This window comes from Argiope bruennichi, chromosome 2 (genome assembly GCF_947563725.1).
Source record: "Argiope bruennichi chromosome 2, qqArgBrue1.1, whole genome shotgun sequence".
In the NCBI taxonomy this organism is placed as follows: Eukaryota; Metazoa; Arthropoda; class Arachnida; order Araneae; family Araneidae; genus Argiope; species Argiope bruennichi.
Window position 1 is genome coordinate 103,186,657 of NC_079152.1, and position 16,855 is coordinate 103,203,511.

General features: G+C 27.5%; 1 protein-coding gene across 2 annotated transcripts in view; it reads right to left on the minus strand.

Annotated features, from left to right (window-relative positions):
- LOC129961715 (uncharacterized) overlaps positions 1 to 15,891 on the minus strand; it is a 30,915-nt gene extending 15,024 nt beyond the window's left edge. The window contains exons 1-3 of one of the 2 annotated variants that reach the window (XM_056075256.1): positions 15,643 to 15,891; positions 3,719 to 3,762; positions 76 to 713 (exon numbers count right to left, since the gene is read on the minus strand). In XM_056075256.1, the coding sequence (XP_055931231.1) occupies positions 76 to 520 (445 nt within the window). In that variant the 5' untranslated portion in view covers positions 521 to 713; positions 3,719 to 3,762; positions 15,643 to 15,891. The remainder of the gene's footprint in view (positions 1 to 75; positions 714 to 3,718; positions 3,763 to 15,642) is intronic. The other variant, XM_056075257.1, reaches the window with a different exon arrangement.
- Between the last annotated feature and the right edge of the window lie 964 nt (positions 15,892 to 16,855).

Sequence of the window (16,855 nt, forward strand, 5' to 3'; positions counted from 1 at the left end):
AGCCATACGTGATGAAAAAACTAGTTTCAAAGCCCCGAAAAAATACTTTTAAAGATAAACCAAAAGAATTCTTACCTTTTCTGCATATTCCTTTTTCAACTTTATAAACAGTTTTTATTCCATTGTGTATAAAGCTAATGACCCTTGGTTCTTGAGGTTCACATACCAGTCCTTCGTCACATTTACCAAGATATTTATGTTGTCCACCACATTCTTCTCCTTCTACTTTTGCACATACCTTGCAACATCCACAAATACCTAGAGTCCAACCACCTTTGCAATGTAAACGCCGCCTTTTGTTTTTGAAGCAGTGAATCTGTTCGCATGGTGGGCAATGCAGCGGTAGGTGCGTTGTAAAATAAGATCTTTTAAATCTACCTCTTCCATTCGAAGCGCAGCTAAGATTCTTTGTTTCAATAAAGGAAGAATTAGATGTTTTAGCTTGACTTCCATCATTGCTCTTTATGATTAACATGTAAGTGAGCATGAAGTACATCGTTACCAAATGGTATTTCATCATTTTTCGAAATATATAACCATTTTTCCTTATATATCAGTTGAGTTTGTATCTAATATTCTTTGTGTATATGACGTAGCTGGAGGAAAAAATAAATTTGTTATGAAAATTTTGAAATCATGATAAATTTATTGCCTTTTTTTGTTGTTGTTATTGTTTTCGAAATAAGTTGCGTCCGGAAAGTAATTCACAGGATCTGAAAAAGAATTAATAGTTTTATTATTTTTTCAAAATGTTGCAAAATGTTTATATTCTCACAATTTTAAAAATATAACTTCCCAAAAATTTTCTAAACTTTACCATTATATTCAGCAACAAAACATATTTTCTATATCTTTCAAAGGATCATTCCAAAACGACGTTCGATCGAATCGAGTTTCGAAAGACAATAAACTTATTCTAACTATACTATGTAAAGAAATAGTTCAACCTTTCAGTAGTTATTCATAATAAGTTTATCGTAAGATTATTCTTATAATATCAAATAATTTTAATAAGTTTAAAATATAATAATTTTTTATTAATTACCTCTTTTGTATAACTGAAAGTTAGCAAAATTTGAACATTGATCAATTTGTATTTGTTCTCTTATTTTTTGTAAACTTTCGCCTTCAAAGAAATTGATGAACCATATCAGTTACCATTAGTGTCAGATATCAAAAAGCTTTATTTGCTGATAAAATACAAAATACAACAATTTTGCTTAGTTGCAAATAGATCGAATAAAAATATACCACAGGCTCCCGACATCACTATGTTTTATGCCTCGATTATTTTATACAACGAAACTTTTTTCAGTCATTTTTTTGTAAAATTATAAAACATTCACTCTTAATATATTTTAATTAAATATTGAATTTTCCAAATTTTATCTAGATGAACAGATACTGATATTTTAAGATGGTATTTCATAACTCCAGCATCACTGTTGTCTCTATTTTGTTTATTTTGAAAAATTGAAAACCTGTCTCGAATTTGAAATGGCCACTGCTGATGGAAAGATCTGAATAAGCAAAAATTTTAAAATTGTCTATGCTATATGAATGAGAACACCATCTTTTAACGCTTTTGCTATGATCGAAATTAAACTCTTAATCATCTTGTCAGCTAATGTCTTTGTGAAGTGACATTGTTTATGCGTATTTCTTTTAGCTTCATTCTCCCCATTATAAACACTTTAAAATAACTAAAATAAATCTTATTTTCATACTATAGAAAACAACGCAATAAGACGGATCGGCAAGTATTTTACTGAAAACTTTAAAATTACATTAGTCAACCTGTCAATTACAACAAAAGTTATGAATTTAATTTTTGAACACATTTCGAATGTAAACGCAAACGATTTTCCTTTTAACGTCAAAAGTAATAAAATTAAACTTTTTTTTTAATGTACGACTGTTATTCCGATGAAAGATGGAAAATTCAAAACAACTCAGAAGAGAAGTTGCTTTTATTTTTAAATACTGTATTTAACCTTAAAAACCCACTACCGAAACAAATGGAGCAAGACATATTTTTAGAGTAACACTATAGTGAACTTAGTATTCCGAAGAAAAAAAAAAAATTTTTTTTTTGTTTACGTTACAATGAAGGAGAGGTTTCCTAAATTATTAAGACTTTTCCCGACTAAATAAAGTTAAATATGGAAAAGCCATATTGAGGGCTTAAATTTGTGTAAATCTACGAAATGCGAGAAAAAAATGTTTAGGTTTTATTCGGAAGAATTTTTTTTTTTTTTTGTGAATGCTATAAATATAAGAACTGTGGGATAAACGGATTACTTTTTTTGCCAAAATTATAACTGATAATAATCAAGATATATTTTCATTATTTTCGTTTAATCTTATTTTACTCAAAAAATAATTAATCTCGGTAGTTTGAAACAATTGACTGTAGAACGAACAGATAAATAATTTTTTTTTTTAATTTTTATAGAATTATCATTGTCAAAAAGAAGAAACCAAAATAATTAATCACATTTTCTGAGAGAATTAAATTATGAACGGCAACATTAATTAGCATCATTCCAGATAGGAAGGAAATTTTGAATAAATTCGAACAAATTTAAGCTCATTATTTTATATAATACTTATCAAGTTTGATATATTAAAGAAATTTAAATAAAATAAAGATTTAATCTTTTTTTGTGTGTGTGCATGCAGTATTAATAAAGACTTCAAGAAATGTTTTTAAATGAAAAAATGATTTTTAATCACGTAATATTATTTAGATATATTTATTAAAAAAATTAAAAATATAAACATGTAAACAACTAGTGCATATAAAGCATCCATAGAAAACCAATATAACTACCAATATAACTGATGCCCAAAATTAATATTGGAAATAATTACATGTTAAAATATTACATGGCAAGAATAGTTATATTTGTTGTGTGATTATTCTATCATTTAATTTTATTTCATGTCACAACATCAAAACATTTTTATATACTACTATTTTAAAATATTTCTTATATTCTTATTCTTATATTAAAGTGTAACTTATTTAGATTTTCCTGCTGATCTTTCATACATTTTAAACCCTTTGAGTGAGTGGGCTGATGTGGGTTTAACTAAGACGTATATCTTGGTTTTATTTTCATTAGTAAATCAGTAGTTACTTGATAGTTATTTCTGTATTTAGAAAGATTTATATCGAAAAATGACTATGCCAAATCCTTTTGCTGAGCTTTTAATTAGCATAATTCGAAATTCTATAAACCAATATACACTTTAATATCAAACTACTCACCCTAAATCCAGTAAGAAATTGAAGGGGTTTTTCTAAGCGAAACACAAATATGGCTTAGTTTCCTCTGAAAATCCACGAAGAAGGCTATGTTTTGAAGCCTAATTAGACTTCTACGTCAAATATTACCTAATTAATACAACAGAAATGCATACTTCTCCTTCATCATGCATACTTAACTAAAGGTTTGTCTAGATATGCTAAATTAAGTGGGATTAGAGCTACCCACATAAACATAAGCAAAAACTCCCGTTCTGCTTCTGAATCCAGATTCTGAATTTCAGATCACAACGATAATAACACAGACATTATGGTAAAATTACAAAATGGTTCTTACAGCCCCTGCTCCTCCCTTAAGAAGTACGACCTGGCATCGTAAATGTGGCCATTACAGCCTTTCTGTTATTATTGCAAAGGAAATTGTAAGTGAGGAATCTACTTACTTACCCGGTAACTTATTACCAGATGTGAATGAATTTGTCTTCTTATAACTGAAAAAAAGTATAATCTTAACAAATTAAAATAAAAAAGCACATTTTATTTTTAAAAGTACAGCTTGAAAATTACACTTTCATATGAGCTACGGTTTATGATTTTTAATTACTTATTCCAATACAGATATCATTTGCGATTTCATCAGAAGTAATAACTATATTAGACGAACGTATCATGAAATGAAATTCTAAAATTAATAAATTAATATAATCATGATGAAGCAGTTAAGCATTGTTAAGGTTATAATTAAAACTGCATAAATTCTTAAATATTAATAGGATTTTCCGAATTATTAATTTTACCCTTCAATAAGAAACTTTAGTATGAAAAAATTCTTTAAAAAGCTTAAGCATGTAACAATTATCATAATGAGGAATTTCAGTATTAATGAAACAACAGCAATAGTACATATATGATTGTGGTATGAATTAAATAATATAAATAAGAGAATATTACTAGATGAGTAATAAAATAATGAGTAATGAGTACTAAAAAAACCTAGAATTTTTCCTCGAAATTTAAAGCACTCTTCCATAAATTTTTGTATTAAATGTCATAAAATATAATAAAAACTAAAAAAAATACTAGTTTCGAAATCATAAAATCAATACATGTATAATGAAGCTATAACTAGAGATTAATGAAGTTTTCCTAACTAATAACAATATTCTTTCAGAAAAATAATTTTATGGATACTTAATATAATAATCTTATAACTTTAAACGACCAATTTTTGTGTGTATATATATATATATATATATATATATATATATATATATATATATATATATCGATTTGAATCAAATTTTATATTTAGATAAAATTTTGTTTTTTAAGTTTATTTCTATAGATGCCTTTCCAGGAAAACTCGAATTTACACACACAAAAGAAACACTTTTTTATAACTAACTATTAAAGCTTTCTCCTATCTGCTCTCATGCAGCCAATGTCATTTAGTGCAATCTCGTAAATTGTTGTGGCACTTGCATTGTTGCCATAGGAGGATAACCAACTGGCACCTCAAACTTTTGTAAGATGGCGCTGTATGACATTATCTGAATACGAATACGTTTGGCTCACATCCAATAATAACAATGCAATTATTTTGTTAACCATTTCGAATGACATGTTAAACTAAGTGTATTTGTGATTTTTTTTATTTAAATGAACAGTTATATTAACTGTTAATAAGATAAGAGTAAAAAATATTCATATGCAATCAGTATATGCTTCGTATCTAAATATTTTCTCCAAAAAACAGGATTTAATATTTTTTTACTGCCCAGTGAACCTCGGTTCATCAGGCTGCTGAAAAGTTTCGTCTTTTATGACTTATATCGACATTTAGATCTTATATTGCTAATTTAAATATATTAATATTTATTGTTTAAATTAAATATAAGAATATAAATAAAAGAATTTTAAGCCTTAATATAAAACTGCATTTTTATAATGAAAATTACATTTTTTTAAATCCTATTATTTATTTTTCTATTAAAAAAAACGGTTTTCTGAAGATCAAAAGGACGTTTTCGTAAGTTTTTGAAATGAAATCGAATTCGCTTCTTTTCGGAGTTCTTCGGATTGACGTTTCCTTTTCGAATGTCTTTTTTTCTGGTTGCCTAACTTTTAGTTTCTGCTTTGAGCGACAGAACTTTTGAATGCTCTGACAAGGCACTGGACAATTGCTCGGCTTGACATCAACCTTTCTTCCAATTCCTGATATGCCCGGTGGCATTTTATGCGTCTTTACTTTTCAGAATTTAAGTTAAATGTGAAATTCACTGACATTTCAAAAAGCTTTTTTTTAATCATTCAACTCAATAATATTTTAAATCCTTAAGATGCCCAAAGATTATTTAGAACCAATTCTTATGATATAAATTGTTAATTTTATATAAAATTCACAAAATACTTTTTCACTTCCTTGTTCTCTAGACAAGGTAGACTGGCTCTGAAAATATGCAAAAGTTCTTACGAAAATGTTTAAACTTTTTATCAATGCGCATTAATGTACACAAATATATCCAAATATAGACAACCGAATGCAATATTATTAGATTTTTACCTTGGCTTTGTAAAATTTTTAGATTAAAATTAAATTTTCTGCACCTTTTGCTACCCTTTTTGTTTGTCCTATCAGATTTCTTATGTTTACAATATGTTACAATCCTCAGATTATATACATTTTACTTAGTGCTTTACTTTGTTTATATTATTGCAAAAACTTTGAGAGGGAAAATATTTTTACGAAATAGAATTGTAATCAACCAAAAACGTTCGAATTTCAAGACTACATCATTAATGGAGGAGTTGAAAATAATTTTGTTGATTTTTATGAAACCTTGAAAGACAAATGAAGAATATTTCTATTAATAATAAAGAATGTTTTTGAGTATGTTGACGCTCTATAACCTGAACCTTTTGGCTTAGAAATACCTCTTTAGACATAGATATAATTTAAAGAGTAAAAATTTGCACCTCGAAATAATATTTTTGGAAATTTAAATTAATTAATTGCAAATTAAATAAAATTTTGCTTTTTTCTGAGCAAATAAACTTGCGAAAATATTACAAAATAAAAATTATTTTTACATCATGTAAAAATTTAAAAATTTACCATTTCAATTACATCGGTTTTTGCCATAAATATTTTTTTTATTTTAATTAATTTTCAATAAATGTATTTCAAATAAGTGTATTCAAAAGGGTATCAATAAGTGTATTTCAAAAAAATATGTCACTGATGAAGTGAAATCAAATCATTTTCGTTGTTAATGCAATATTTCATTCTGGATTTTTTTTTCGATTGCTATGATTAAAATATAAAGATTCGAATTGTTTTGCCATTTTGAGTAGTAATAAAAATTTTGACATTTTGTTATATGTACTTTCATGGTTTAACTTTCGAATCAAGTAAGGGTGAAATTTTTTTAAATTTTGTCCATTTTAAACACTTTGTCTTTCTTGGGATATAAATGGATCCATATAGATATAGAGATAAAATTCAGGAAATTAAAGCACAATAATAGAGCTATGTAGGACTTCTAAAATGGTGTATATTGAATTTGAAGTATAAAAACTTTTTGCTGAGGAAAGCCATTAAGACTAAGTTACACAATATATTTTATTGGAATTTTTAGCAACCATCAATCCAGGAGAACCAACTGCACACCTAAAGCGAGGAGTAAAGAATAAAAGATACAAAAAAAATTCAATTTATATTACATATTTCCGTAAGAATAAAAAAATTATGCCTTTCATCAGAAATAAATATTTGTTAATATTATACATACAATACTACTTATTAAACTCCTAATTTTTTCACGTATAAAAACAGAAACATTTATAGCATCTTGTTATATGTACTGTTATGGTTTAACTTTCAAATCAAGTGATTTCATTAAGTAATTCTATATTCACGCTGTGAAAGATAATCAAATTAAAAGAATATATCTCATAATATTTAACATGTTTTTAATAATTCTCATAATTATTCTTAGAATAAGCAAAAACAAAGGCAAAGCAGTATTTGCAATTATTATTATTATTATTATTATTATATATATATATATATATATATATATATATATATATATATATATATATATATATATATATATATATATATATATATATATATATATATATATATATATATATATATATATATATATATATATATATATATATATATATACATAATTTACCGCTAGATTTTTAAAAACAGGGAATCACAATCAATAGTTTAAAGTTTTCTTGACTGTTAATGGTATGTACTGGCCTTTTCGTTTTTAATTTTTAATTTTGTGCTATTGTTTGTTTTTATTGTTATTTTTGTTATTGTATTTTTACTTTGTTGTGGTTAATTTCTTCTTATTTGTTGTTTTATATTTCCTTTCTGTTAAAATGGTATATCTCTTGAGCATAATTTCAGGGGATTTTCGGGTCACGAGGAATCATTTTTAGACAATTTCTGTTTTTCCTCACAGAAAAAATCCCTTTCTTTGAATCCCTGCCTGAGGGTGACCCTTGAAAAAGTCTTCAGGCCGGATTCTTTTTTTATATTTTTTATAATTTTTTTGGTTTAATTTTTTTGATTTTTGTTTTTCCTATTAACTTGATTCTAATACTTTTGTATTAATTCATCTGTGTTTTAGAAGTAGCTGCAATTGCGCTCTCTAAATACTATGAAGTTCTTTTTTTTTTTGGTTTTAGTTTAAATAGGTTATAAATTTTAGTTGCGATTTCGAAACTGTTTTTGTTTCGTTTTCATTTTTGTTTCGTTTTCAAACTTTTTCTTACTTAAGATTGGTTATATATATATATATATATATATTTGTTTGAAGTACTAAAATAAGATTGAAATTCTTTATATTAAAATAATTACAAAATTTTCACCTCTTTTTTCCTGATCATTTTTATCTATGTGATTTGTACCCACGATTTACGCTTTCCTGCCTTTTGCACCTCTGATCAAGCAAAAATTGAAAAAGCGAGATAATACTATATTTTAAAGAATATTTTTAAATTAATATTATCTCATTTAAAATGCACAAAATGTACAGTCCACTTTTTTCAATATTCTTCAATAAGTCGATATTTAAACATCAATAATTCATTAAATACTTTATTTCCTTTTAACAATTAAAGTTAAATACCTATAGAAATTTCATAGTATTTATTAGTTGGCAAATTATTTTTATATATGAGCATGTCATGCTTATGTTACATTTGAGCGATGTTCTAGATTCATCCAATGCTAAAATTGGAACTTTATAATTTTTCTTATTAACCTTACAATTCTCTCTTCTTTATTATTCATATTTTCTTTAAAAAGAGTTCGAATTAAAATTCTTTGCAGTATTATTTTCAGAAAAATGAAAATTGAATTTTTTTGCAGCATGTACTTTTATATTTAACTAAATCTTCATTAAATAGCAATTTTCATTCGCTCAAATATTTAAATGTTCTTGATAAAAAAATAATTTAAAAGCCTTTCTTTAAAATACATTTATTGCGCTTTTTATTTACACTTCTTGAGCTCCTTATTCATATTGTATAAATTTTTTGGGCCAAATTTTTATTTATTGTATTTAATTAATTAATTAATCGGCTGTAATTCATTTCTTTAGAATTATATTTTTTATTGCTATAAATATATCTTTATGCTTAATTGAATCTTATAAATAAAAATTCATCTAAATTCTGATATTAAAAGACTTATTTTCATTAATTGTTGTTTCTAGAATAGCTTGATAAAATAATTTAGTGTACATAATCATTTATTCATATTTGTTAGCTTCACGAATCACTACAAACGATACTTTTACCTTCAGGAATTTTTGAACTATCTCAAAGAGATAATTAAAATTTTAAGATCTGAAATAAATTGAATTTATAACAAATGTCGACGATGAAAAGGGAATTTCTAATTTCTTTTCTAAAATAATATTAATTAGAGGAAAACTTAATTAATAAATAATACTATTTGTGATTAATACTGAAGTATTCTGAAATCAGGTGACCAAATTTGATGAACCTGAAACACTTAAATCAAAGTCAACACTCCGAGACGATAATTAGAAGAGAAGTCAAAAGAGGACATAATACTAAAAATAAATTATTTAAATTCAAAGGCAATGAAATAGTTATTAAATTTGATATCTAATAAACAAGAAAGCTAATCAGAAATAATCAGATAATAAAATATAAATTAGCCAAGAAAAGAGAAATATATATATATATATATATATATATGTGTGTTTGCTTTAAAAAAATTCAAAATTATTTTAGTTATACTTTCTTCATATGAACTATTAAATGTTATGCATAAAACATGATAATACAAAGAATTAATTCAAATATGAGAAATTTTTTTATCATGTGAGTACATGATGTTTTTTTTTTTTTTTTTTTTTTTTGGCTTGAGGTTTTTTAAGCGAATTGAAGGCAACAAATTGTTGAAGCCTCAAAATGCGTTGACATCAAATTATCCCATGTTTTATTTTGGAGTCAGCTTTCACGGTATAGCGTTTGAAGTATCTTTCCTCTGCTAATGTAGTTTTATTTCAGAGTCGGCTTTCACAGTATAGTTTTTCCATTATCTATCGTTTGCTGTTGTAGTATTTCCCTTGGAAATCACAGTGTTATTGCCTAACTCGCGCAGCAATCTTTTAAAAATAAACCAAACAAATTAAAATATTGTTTGTTTAATCGATAAAAGATTGTTGGTCCAGGGATAATTTCAAATAATTAAAATAAGGTTATTAGAAAATAATGCAGAAAGTTGTCACATTTGGCGATTTATCGCCAATTAAAGTTACAATTTGATTTCCATATTATACATTCTCTGAATTCTTACGAATTGTCTTAATTAATTTAAGTCATTAACCAGTTTAAAACAATCACGAGACTATCAGCCTACGTCGATATTTAGAAAAACGACGGGTTTTTTTCATCTCAAAATGGGTCGAGCTCCAAAACTCTGTTTGCCAACTAGAAACATTAAAAATGAAAGTTTAAAAAAATTATCATTATATATATAGTAGCTCAAACAATTGAGAGTACACCTTACTTTTACTTGATAAATCTGACTTTCAATTAAATAACACATTACCGGGAAGTGCAAACATGATTTTATTTTTACCCATCAGATGGTTTAATTTAAAGTAAAAATAAAGAAAAATCAACGAAAAACCTCTAAACTGAAAAATTTCAGAAGCATTTTAAATAAACATGCGCAGATTTTTGCCTCAAAGCATTGAGAATGCACCACGGAAATTTTTGTAATATCTCGCAAAGAACAAAATTGTCAATATTCAATTGCATGTATTTTGACTTTTATAATGACCTTTAAACGTCCTGGTACCAATTCGACTAATTTTTGGTGGTATTGGAAGATATTTTACCCCATTCTTCTTGCAAACTTGTTTTAAATGGGTTTTGTTTCTAATTTTGTGTTTTTGAACCACTATTTCGAGTGTGACTCACAGATATTCAATGGCATTGATGTCGGAGTACTGTGATGGTATGTGTATAAATGCTGTTTACAATGAAAAAGACACAACATTCTGACGTTACTTGCGTTCTGTTTGGGGTCTTTGTCATCCTGGAAAATGAAAATTTCATCTAAACCCAATTTTTATCACTTTCCTTTAGATTACTGAGGCCGTATAGTTCATCCAACTTGGAATTTCTCAAATCATAGGCAAAAGTGTAAGTGTTAAAACTGTGTGGAATGTAACTAGACAAGCTGGATATAAAAATCGAATTGTTAGAGAGAAACACTTCATCAGGTTGCAAATTTAGAAAAATAGTTCAAAATATACAAAAACTCATCAATTGAAGACCAATAACTTATGGAAGAAAGTTATATTTAATGATGGAAAAAAATGCAACATTTTTGGCAGTGACACCTGTTGCACCACATGGAGAAAGCCTAATACTATTTTGGATCCAAAAAATTTACACCGTACAGTTAAACATGGTGGTGACTCCGTCATGCGTTGGGGTTGTATGGCTTCATCTGGTGTAAGAAATTTAGTTTTTAAAAATGACATTATGAGTCATATGGCTTACTTGGATATACTTCGCAGCAATCTAAAGGAAAGTACCAAAATTGTGGGTTTAGAGGGATATTTCATTTTCTAGCAGGACAACAACTCCAAACAGAAAGCATGTAATGTCAAAATGCGGTGTCTTATTCCTTGTAAACAGCATATACACACCACCACCACAGTACCCCGACATCAATACCATTGAATATCTGTGGGCCACACTCGAAATAGTGATTCAAAAACACAAAATTAGAAACAAACCCCATTTAAAATAAGTATTGCAAGAAGAATGGAATAAAATATCTTCAGATACCACCAAAAATTGATCGAATTGGTACCATGACGTTTAGAGGCCATTATAAGAACCAAAAGACATGCAACTAAATACTGACACGTTCTTTTTATGCGTGATATTGCAAATATTTCATTGGTGTATTCTCAATTTTTTGAGGCAAACATCTGCGTATGTTTATTTAAAATGCTTCTGAAATTTTTCAGATTTGAGGTTTTTCGTTGATTTTTCCTTATTTTTACTTTAAATTAAACCATTTGGTATGAGTAAAAATAAAAACATGTTCGCACTTCTCGGTAATGTGATATTTATATTGAAAGTCAGATTCATCAAGTAAAAGTAAGATGTACTCTCAATTGTTTCAGCAACTGTATATAGAGAAAGAGGAGTAGTAGAGACAGATAGAGAAGTCTCGTGATTGTTTCAAACCGATTTAAACTGGTCAAGCACTTAAATTAATTAAGACAAATAATAACTTTAAAAATAATAATTTTCTCACGTGATAACTTGAAATTTGTGATCGCAGATTTCATTTTATTTATTTTTTTTATTTCATAGAAAGGTACAAACGATGGAAAGCTACTTATGCCAAACGATTTCTTGTATTAATAAAACCTTTTTACTATTAAATGGATTCAAAATGTCGTTGCCACTTAAATTATAATAGTGGAATTCGGAAAAAATGTATGAAAATATACAAGACACAAAATAGAATTTTTGAACTTCTTAAAATTCCATTTGGGCATTGTTAAGTACTTCGGACAATTGCATTTGCTTAAAAATATGTCTTAAAAAATCAGCTAAGCATTGTTCATTCATAATCGCCAATAAGTTTAATTATGATTATGAATCATCACCAGTAATTATACATAATCACCGGATTTATCACATTTATTGTAACATATATATTATTAATTACACTCTATATATAAATCTACTTTAAAACGTGTTACCCCTTCTTTCTATAATGATAGTGGCAATTTAATATTTAAAATAGAATTATTGGTGAATGCAGCTATAAGTTATGCTGTAGCACAAAAACAGAAGAGTCTTCAATTAAAATAATTTTTCCATAGCATCTGTCATTTGTTTTGACTCATCTTCCAAGTTTTAAGTTAACCTAATTATGACGAATTATGACCATTTTTCTAATTTCATCCGTTGATCGAAATTGGTTGTTTCATTTCAACCGTATATCAACCCATTAAAAAATTAAGATGAAGAAAAGAGAGCTTCTAAGGGGAGACCGAGCTGTGGTTGTTCAATTATTAATGCATGAGAAGAAAAAAAAGTCACAAAAAGGTGCGATTACTTTAGTTGCAAAACAATTGAAGTGCAACAGAATGACCGTATCAGGAATCGTCTTTCTAAAAATAATTTTAAAGTTGAATCGTATGTTATTTTTGACTCTTTAAAAAAACAATAATTGCAAAGTTTATGGAGAAACACTTGGAAAAATCATACACATTTGTCTTAGCAGAAAAGGTGGGTGCCATAAGATAAACAGCTCACACAATTGAAGTTCCCAAATCCGCATTATTCCGAATCTTGAAAAATGGAAAATCCGTAAAAAGAGTTTTAAGCACCTTCAAACTATTTCTTACAGAAAAGAATAAGAAAGCAAATCTTTATTGCCAGGTATCCTGTCTATAAATTTAAAATGCAAAGCTGAAATTATTGAAAAATTCAGAAAACTATTTTAACACTCAAAATAAAAAATAGAAGCAATATTTTTAATTTATTTTTTAATTTGATCTAGTTTTTTATAGTGTGTGTGTGTGTGTGTGTGTGTGTGTGTGTGTGTGTGTGTGTGTGTGTGTGTGTGTGTGTGTGTGTGTGTGTGTGTGTGTGTGTGTGTTCTTTTATTGTAAATATATATATATATATATATATATATATTATAAGTATTTTCTTTTGCTGCTATTATTACGGAATAAATAAAATTCATCAACTACCTCTATTATTTTTGGCTAGAGAGAATAACATTTAAGGTATTCAAAGTAACTTATAATGATAAATAACTTATAAATATTGATGACATGAAATTCTCTATAGTATGCTTCTGCTTTTGAAATTAATTTTGTATCGTAAATCAGCGAAACAAAATTTTTTTATTAAAAAAATTGAATTTAGTGTTTAAATTTTTTAAACAATTTCTCTTCTAAAATAATAGTAATTTCTTTATTCCTCTGCTCTTTATTTAAACCGCTTACCTTTTATTCGATATTTCTTCATTGATGTGAGTGTGCGTGCAGCTACAGCATTCATTGCGATCAATTAATTCTTAAATTGGCCGTCCATTTACAAAAACAACTATGAGCAACTACGAGCAGAATATGTTTCTACTACACACTTCCCTGAATCAACCCGTTACATTATGGAACTCGAACGAACAATCCTGATTTTTGAGTAGTGGTGAGAACATTGAATAAAAAGCAAAAAATAAATACGTAAATAAGTAAATTAAAAAATTATAAAATAATGAAATAGGAAGTTATTTGCTGTATCCTTTTGTTCGGAACTAAATTAATCTACAAAGGTCATATTAGGGTGAACCCATTCGTCGTTTGGTGAAAATTGGGAGGGAAATTTTTCCAAACATTGCATGTTCTACCAATCAAATATTGTCAATCTTTTTTTAAATATGAGCTATTTATTGATGAGTAAAGTTATAACAGATTGGAATATTTGGTGAAAATTGGGAGGGAAATTTTTCCAAACATTGCATGCTCTACCAATCAAATATTGTCAATCTTTTTTAAATATGAGCTATTTATTGATGAGTAAAGTTATAACAGATTGGAATATTTGGTGAAAATTGGGAGGGAAACTTTTCCAAACATTGCATGTTCTACCAATCAAATATTGTCAATATTTTTTAAATATGAGCTATTTATTGATGAGTAAAGTTATAACAGATTCGAACGTTTGACACTTTTCAAAGGCAAACAAATGTGAGACACTTTTTCAACTTAGAACAAAGAATCGAAAACCAAAATAGTCTCAATCAATCCAGAACCTCTAATCACTTTATGTACTAACCAAATTTTTTGTATAAAGTTCAAATTTTTCTTCACATTTTTCTAAAATTAAATTTTATTACTTTTTAATAAGAGTACTAGTATTTTCTAAAATTATTATTTACTAGTATTTTCTAAAATTATGGAATATATACAAGATTTTTTTTCAATACCAATTTTTTTTTCGAGATCATCTCAGCTAATTGGAGAGCTTTGATTTCTCTAGAAATAAGAGTTCCACAAAATCAGGCAACTCTTGTTTTAAATAAAGACTTTCAATAAACAGTGATGAAGTTTAACCTAAATATATGAATTATCTTTAAATCTACTAAGATAATAAATAGGACTATTTAAATGGAAACGATATTTATGCCATATCAAAAACTGTCAAGCATAGTAATCACTGACTACAATTTGGTAACTTTACTGGAGATAGTAAATTGCTTTCTAAGCCCAAAGTGTTTCTTGAAATTAAAATCTTTTCATAATTACTAATTGCTTCTTAACAATAAATTTATTTGAATATATGAACTAACTTTAAATATCTTAAAATATTATTTATAATTATTTAACTGGAAAGTATTTCGTAATTCTAATCTTATTTTACCAACAACAATTACCGTCGTTTAGAGGTTGGAAATAATAATTAATAATTAGAATTCTGAATCAACTAATTAATTAAAAAGAAATAAATAAAAGAAACTTAAAAGAAATTTCTTAAATTCTTTAAGAAAATAATGCAATTTAAATTGCTTTCAATAGATGCTAAACATGAAATTTGATTGAAATTCTTCCTTGCTGATCTTTTTTTTTTTTTTTTTTTTTTCATTTTCTTCTTAAAACCCAAGAAAGTTGCTGATAGAATTCTGTGCAGCCTGAGGAAAAGAAAAGATCTCAACGAATCTTTGAAGCAAAACGAATTCCAATATGGAAAGGCAAAAAGACATAAAATCTTGCAAAGGTATAAAAAAGGACTAAGAAAGAAAGACGAATTGTTATACTTACCTTTCTCTGCGTAAAATAAAAATAATGGTGTCCAATGTATCGGAAAGACCAAAGTGCTAATGTGTTCTAAACCAAAAAGTAGGGCCAGAAACACAATTTAAATTCACCACCGAAGCAGACAGGAAGGGCACATGAGCATGAAATGACTTGAAGAAGATCGATGAACCTTTTCGGGGGAGGAAAAAAGGACTTTATTCGGCCCTCCGAGACAAGGATACAGGATCAGAGTGGTATCTACCTCCGACTGAGTTAGAAGAAGAATCTTCTCTATTCTGAAGAAGTTCTGAAAAAGAGCCAATCGCATTCGTTCAGTCGTTCCCAGAAAAATTTATGAGCTAGGGAATCCTTCGTCCGAACGTTTGCTTGGAAGTGTTATTCTCTCATTTGGTGTAAGGGGTCATGTATAAATTATGGAAATCACGTTTGGGTGAAATCTCTTGCCTGTGCTTTTGTTTTAGATTTTAAGGGAACTAAACGCTAAGGAAGAAACTTTTAGTGAGATTAGGAGGTTCTAAGAAAAAGCGAAAGGAAGCGTTTCAATCGATCATTTATCAAAACTTAAAAACAATTTCGATTAAAATTTAATAGCCTTTCTTATTACTTTTACTCAAATATTTTTTACTGTAAAAATTTGAAACCAATTTGTCAGCTAACAGATATCTTAAATTGAAATAATTGGTCATGATTCATTTCATCAATCAATAAAACACATGGCTTTCAATCTCAATTGCATAAACAGGAGGTCGTGGGTTCGAGATCCAGTTCTACAGAAAATCCGTTGGATATATGGACTCAATGTTCATTAAATCAGACTAGAAACAAAACTCACCTGCTTTTGTAGATCGAAAGATTGGAAAGACAGATTACCATCTCAGGTATCGCCTTCATTCCTTTGATCATGACTCAATATTATGAGGTCCATTGCAAAGTAGAATGTCGTGGGTTCAAGTACAAGTTCTACGGAAAATCCGCTGTATATGTGGACTCGATGCACATCATATCGGATGAGAATCAAAACTCTCCTGCTGTTGTGGGTCGAAATATTGAAAAGACGGATTATTATCTCAGGTATTGCCTACGTAATCTGATCATGATCCAATCTTATGAGTCCATTGCCAAACAGAAGGTCGTGGGTTCGAGATCAAGTTTTACGGAAAATCTATTGTATATATGGACTCAATATACATTGAATTGGACGAGAAATAAAACTCTT